A 7,280-nucleotide genomic window follows, 5' to 3' on the forward strand; every position below is an offset into this window, starting at 1 on the left:
ATAAAAGCTACGCTAGGGATAACAGCATGGTAACGCGAGAGAGTAGATATTGTCAGCGTTGTTCGTGACCTCGATAAGTTAGTCGATGTCGAGTATAAATTGGGTGAATTGCAAAAAAGTCTAAGGTATTTTTATTATACTATGATAATTTGCAGCGAAGTATTATCTATACATTTAATTAATTAAAAAAGGATAATAAACGTTCAACGACTAGTTAGTGAGTAGTATAACAATAATCTAACCATGAGCGCCCAAAAATTTTATATAAAATATATAATACAAAATATAAAATTTATGACATAGTCTGAACAATAATGAAAATTATTGATATTAAATTTAAATGATTTAATGATAACATAATAATATGGTCGACTCAACCTATCCTATTGGTCGTAGAAGCTAATAAGGGTTTGACTGTTCGTCAATTAAAAGGTTACGTGAGTTGGGTTAATGTATTAAGCCCCTTTATTTTGTGAAAAATATCGAAAACTGACTGAAAACGGTGAAGGCTAAGTTATTTTAAATAATATTGCTAATACCGTGGGAAATTTATATATTATAAATCCCGTAACGACTTAATATAGCTAATACTATATTAGATTTAATATAACATATATATTAAATAATAACGTCAGCATTATTTCTTATTTCCTTATTAATTATTCTTTATTATCTAATTGTGGCATTTTATTACTTTTACTTAAGTTTATTTTTTATTTAAACTTTTTATCATTATATTATGTCATTTATCAATAATAATACTTTTAAATTTTACATTTGTGGAATTATTCAAACAAATGGTATAATTGGAATTAAATTACGTAAAACTAAAAAATCTTTACTATTAATACCTTATTTTAATATAATATTAAATAGTAAACATAAAGACTTAATTTTAAATATTAAAACATTATTTAATAATGTAGGTTTTATTAAATATAATAATAAAACAATTAAATATGAAGTAAATCAATTAAATCAACTTAAAGATGTAATTATACCATTTTTATTAAAATATGATTTAAAAAGTTATAAACATAAAAAAGTTATTTTATTAAATACTATTTTAGAAATTATGGCATTAAATTTACATCAAAATAATATTAATATTTTATTATCATTAATAATATTATCTAATAATATTTCAAAACTAAATAATAAATATTTAAAAAAAGAACATCAATTTATTGTAAATAATAAAATTATTGATGATTCAATCAGTAAATATATTAATCAATTAAATTATAATTTAGATAATTATAAACCTTCAGATATTAATATTGATTATATCAATGGTATATTTGATACTTCAGGTTCATTAAAAGTAAACTTAGATTCAAATAAGGATTTAAAAGTTATTTATTCAATAACACAAGATAATACAGAAATTAAATTATTAAATAATATATTACAGTTTTTTAATTGTAATGGAGAAGTAAATTATTTAAATAATAAAACAATAAAATTATCTATTTCAAATTTAAATGAAATTAAAAATAATGTATTACCTAAATTTGAAAATAACTTACCTTTAATTAAAGGATATAAATTCAAATATATTAAGAATGTATTAATGTATATTGATAATAACAAAGATTATAAAACTAATAATATCAAAATTATGAAAATAATTAAAATATTATATAATATAATTGATAATAAAAGGAATATAAGTGAGGAAGAATATATTAATAAAGTACTTAATAAGAAATAATTGAAGATATAGTCTAACCAATTATGAAAATAATTGTTAATAATTTGTTAATACGTCGTAAGACAGTATGGTTTCTATCTTCTTTAGGACTAGTTAATAGAATTATGTACCTTAGTACGAAAGGATTGGGTATTATTAATCAATGATTGGACTGTTATTATTCATTTTATAAGTCTTTTTAGACTTTAATATTATATAGTAATATATAATATGTATAATACCTATATTGTTTATTATGAATAGTATGCAGTTAAGTTAAATTAGTTTATTTTAAGCATTGAATGCATTTCAAATGTGAAATTAAATTCTAGACAACTAAATATTTTAATATTATGCTAGACTAGCATATTTATAGCCTCATATTACCATAGTTATGATGGCCTAATTAATATTAAATTTTTATTATACTTCTATTAATTTTTTTATGTTTAATTTTTTACATTTTATTTTAATTTTAAGACTTATTATTACTAAAATATTAATTTTTTTTAATATTTGATAAAAAATCAAAGGTATATACCTTTAAAATTTTATTACTTTTTTATATCACGTTATATGTCGTCTATACTTTAAATATTTTAAATAATTTTAATAGACGATAAATAAGATTAAATAAAAATTGTTAACTTTTTTATAAATTTTTATCAAATTTTTTATTTTTGTTATAATAGCATAATTGGTATTGCGTTTGTTTTGTAATCAAAAGATTTTAGGTTCAAGTCCTAATTATAACATACTTAATAAAGATTAATAAATATATTTAAGGTAAAATATATGAAAATATTATATATAATTATATATATGTCCTTTTTAAAGGTTTAACACTATATAATAATATAATTAAAGATATAAAACATTAAAAGAATTATAACGAAATGACAATTAAAAATAGACAGAATTTTCAATTATTTCCATTTCATTTAGTAACATTTTCACCATGACCTTTATTAATTTCATTATCATTAATGTCATTAGCTTTAACATTAGGTTTAACAATGCATAACTATATTGGAAATGTATATTGATTAATATTATCATTAGTACTTGTATTAGCTACTATATTTTTATGAACACGTGATATTGTTACTGAAGGTACTTATTTAGGAGATCATACTATTGCTGTTAGAAGAGGATTAAATATTGGATTTATATTATTTGTAATATCTGAAATATTAATTTTTGCATCATTATTTTGAGCTTACTTCCATTCAGCTATGAGTCCTACTATTGAATTAGGTGCTTCATGACCTCCTGCTGGTATCCAATCTATTAAACCTACAGAATTACCTTTATTAAATACTATCATTTTATTAGCTAGTGGTGCATCAGTTACATGAGCTCATCATGCTATTTTATATAAAGATAGAAAAGGAACTTTATTAGGTTTATTATTAACAACTATATTAATTGTAGTTTTTGTTTTATGTCAAGTATTAGAATATACTTTTGCTACATTTACTATTGCTGATAGTGTTTATGGTTCAGTATTTTATGCTGCTACTGGATTACACTTTATTCATATGGTTATGTTAGCTTTAATGTTAATGGTATGTTACTTTAGAATGTATTTCTATCATTTCACTAATACTCATCATTTAAATTTAGAAACTACTATCCTTTACTTACATATTTTAGATATTATTTGATTATTCTTATATATTGTATTCTATTGATGAGGAAGTTAATATTATATTTATAATATATAAACGTAAATAAAAACATATTCTATAAATAAATGCGAATTTAAGTTAATTGGTTAAACACTTTGCCTTCCAAGCAGATTATGTGAGTTCGAGTCTCACAATTCGTATAAATAATAATAATATATTATTATAAACATATTGCATGATAGTGTAACTGGTAACATAGTAGCCTCATGAGCTACTGATTTACGTTCAAATCGTAATTATGCACATTAAGAACATTATATAACACGATATTTTTGAATTATACTCTAAAATGAATTTATTATTTTTAAATAAAACTCTATTAAATGATGTACCTACACCATGATCAATCTTCTTCCAAGATTCAGCTACTCCAAATATGGAAGGTATTATTGAATTACATAATAATATTATGTTCTATTTAATTGTTATCCTATGTTTAGTATCATATATTTTATTTAACGTTATTGTTAAATTTAACAATTCAAATATTGTTTATAAATATATGAATCATGGACAATTAATTGAAATTATTTGAACATCATTCCCAGCAATTATTTTATTAATTATTGCATTCCCATCATTTATCTTATTATATATTTGTGATGAAGTTATTGCTCCAGCTATGACAATTAAAGTAATAGGATTACAATGATATTGAAAATATGAATATTCAGATTTCATTAACGATAAAGGAGAAACAATTGAATTTGAATCATATATTATACCTGAAGATATGTTAGAAGATGGTCAATTACGTTTATTAGATGTTGACGCATCTGTTGTATGTCCTGTTGATACACATATTAGATTTATTGTAACAGCAGCTGATGTAATTCATGATTTTGCAGTACCATCGTTAGGTATTAAAGTTGATGCATCACCCGGTCGTTTAAACCAAACTTCAGCTTTAATTCAGCGAGAAGGTGTGTACTATGGGGCCTGTTCAGAAATCTGTGGTTTAAATCATTCGCAAATGCCAATAAAGATCGAAGCTGTTTCTTTGCCTGAATTCTTATCATGGATTGATGAACAATAATATCATACATGTTTTATTTATATAATATTAAACTAAGAGGAAATTATAACAACTTTTTTTACAATTAAAAATACAATGACAAGAACACTTTTATTATTATGCCCGTTAACTTTTAAAAGATATTTCTCAAAAATATCTTATTTCTCACAAGCTATTAATAATAATCTGCCTTCTAAAGAAGCTGAAAAATTATTAATAATGAAATACCCACAATTAAACCCAAAATACATCGAATCTTATCAATGATTTGTTGGATTTACAGATGGTGATGGATCATTTAATATATCCATATCTAAAACTGGATATGCAAAAATTAGATTAAATTATCATTTACATAAAGATGATGCTCAAACACTTGAATTTATCAAAAATTTATTTGAAAGCAAATCTAATTTATCTTTTAGAAAAAATACACCTAGTGTATCATTTTCAATTGAAGATAAAGATATTTTAATTAATAAAATTATTCCTGTAGTAGAATTATATCCACTTACAACACAAAAATTCTATAGTTTCTTCCTATGAAAAAACGCATTTTTAGAATTTTTAAAAACAAAAGATAAAAAATTATTAGGAATAAGAGGTAAAACTATTAATCATTTACAAAATATTGATCTTTCTAATTTACCTCCAATACCATTTGATAAAGCTATTAATGATAATTATATTTTAGGATTCATTGAAGCTGAAGGTAGTTTTAGAATTGACTATTCTCTTAAAGAAGATAATCAACATTTCAAATATCCAAGAAATTATAAATTAGCTATTTTAAATATATCACAACATGAGGATAGTATTCAAACATTAATAGAAATTAGAAAATTTATTTTATCAAATTGAGTAAATGAAACAATATTAAATAAAATTCCTGAAAGTGTTAAAATTAAACTTTTAGAAAGAATTAATGATTCTATTCAAATAACTAATAAAACAACTAAAAAAGCTCAATCTATTGAAGCTAAAAGTATAGAATTTTTATATTATATAATTATTCCTAAATTAAATTCTTTAACTTGACATTCTCGTAAATATATTGATTTTTTTATGTGAAAAACATCTGTTGAAATCTTCATTAAAGGTTTACATCATACTCCATTAGGTCATCATTTATTAACTGAATTTGTTAAAAATCAAAATAGAAATAGATATAACACTGATTATAAATTACCTTATGATTTAATTAATACAGTTTTAAATATGAAACCTATTTATGATTTAAATAAACCATATGGAGTAAATGCCATGAATGTTAAAAGTATTATTAATAATAGTGTAGATAATCCACAAGTATCTAACACTATTATAGAAACTCAAAAATTAAATCCTATTAATATTAATTCTACTACAGCTAAAATAACAGAAGATTTAAATATTAATACAAATAAAGTATATTCTAATACTCCTATAATATATTATGCTTATAATATTGATAATGAATTTAATCTTAAATTAAGATATAAATTTAATAGTCAAAGTGAAGCAGCTAACTTTTTCAATATTAGTAGAATATCTATATCTAGATATTTACAAAAAAATACTATTTTCACTTTTAATTCTGAAAATTTCGTTTTATTAAATAAAATGTTATTCTCTGAAGCAGAATTAAATGAATATAAAATTATATTTAAAAATGCTTCTTTAAATAAAGAAAAACAGAAATTATCTTATGAAGATAAACGTGATCTTTATTTAAAAACATCTACAACTGCACAAAAAATTTACGTTTATGATTTAAATTATAATTTAATTGATTCTTATTTAAGTCAAAAACAAGCATCATTAAATCTTAAAATACCTAGATCCACTTTACAAAGGTATTTAAAATCAAATAAATCTATTACTCTTGATAATAAATTAACTGTTATTATTACTAATTATCCTATTATTACATCCAATAATACTCCAAATATTTCTCAACAAAATATTAATAGTAATAGTTATGATAATATTATTAACATCGATCATAATATTAATGATGTTATCAATCATAACAATATTAAATTACCTATTAATTCTGATAATGTTATTATTTACAATGAAAATGATAAAAATAATATTAATAATTCTATTATTGAGAATAATAATTCTATTATTGAGAAAAATAATTCTATTATTGATAATAATAATTTAAATAAAGATTCAATTGTAGAATCTAAAATAATTAGAAAATCAAATAATGCAGTTAAAATTTACAGTTATGATTCTAATAATAATTTAATCACTAAATTTGAATCTGTGACTATTGCTTCACAATTCTTTAATGTTAGCAGACCTACAATTATGAGATATGTTAAAAGTAAAAAACCTTTAGTTAAAGATAATATTCACTATTATTTAAGGGATTTACCTTTATAAACAAGTATATATAGATAGGTATATAAACAAATGATCTTTTGGTCTAACGGTTATGACATTGATTCTTCATATCAATAATATCGGTTCGATTCCGATAAAGATTAATAAAAATATGTATAATATATTTACATTAATACTTTAATATTTCTTAGAACTATAATTTATACTTATTTTATATCTTATATTTCTTCTAATTAATCTTAAATTTTAATTATATATTATATGTATCATATATAATATGGGTGGTATGGCTGGGAAATATTTATATTTAGACTACACATTTTATTTTAATAAATTTATCTTGTACATTTATTAAAAATATTTATAAAATTAGTTCTTCTCTTTCTTTACCTTGTTTATATTATATTATATTATATTATTTATAAACAAAAATTAAAATTAGAAGTTACTTTATTTTAATTATAAACTAAACTATGGAATTTATTTTACTTATTTTAGCTGTTATTGGTTTAAACATAATTGATATTTATATTATGCTTGAACT

The 7,280-nt window shown here is 20.9% G+C and overlaps 2 protein-coding genes across 2 annotated transcripts; both read left to right on the top strand.

Annotated features, from left to right (window-relative positions):
- Window positions 1–4,117: 4,117 nt before the first annotated feature.
- KL928_005416 (uncharacterized protein) lies at window positions 4,118–4,420 on the top strand (the record flags this gene model as incomplete). The annotated part of the gene is made up of 1 exon (XM_043206223.1): window positions 4,118–4,420. One exon carries the CDS (start codon window positions 4,118–4,120, stop codon window positions 4,418–4,420), a length of 303 nt encoding a protein of 100 aa, XP_043057274.1.
- A 1,197-nt stretch (window positions 4,421–5,617) lies between these two features.
- KL928_005417 (uncharacterized protein) lies at window positions 5,618–6,775 on the top strand (the record flags this gene model as incomplete). Its single annotated transcript, XM_043206224.1, has 1 exon — window positions 5,618–6,775. One exon carries the CDS (start codon window positions 5,618–5,620, stop codon window positions 6,773–6,775), a length of 1,158 nt encoding a protein of 385 aa, XP_043057275.1.
- Between the last annotated feature and the right edge of the window lie 505 nt (window positions 6,776–7,280).

The sequence above is a fragment of the Ogataea angusta genome (genome assembly GCF_019207475.1).
Source record: "Ogataea angusta isolate 61-244 chromosome Unknown 61-244_NODE_19_length_7280_cov_563.028460, whole genome shotgun sequence".
In the NCBI taxonomy this organism is placed as follows: Eukaryota; Fungi; Ascomycota; class Pichiomycetes; order Pichiales; family Pichiaceae; genus Ogataea; species Ogataea angusta.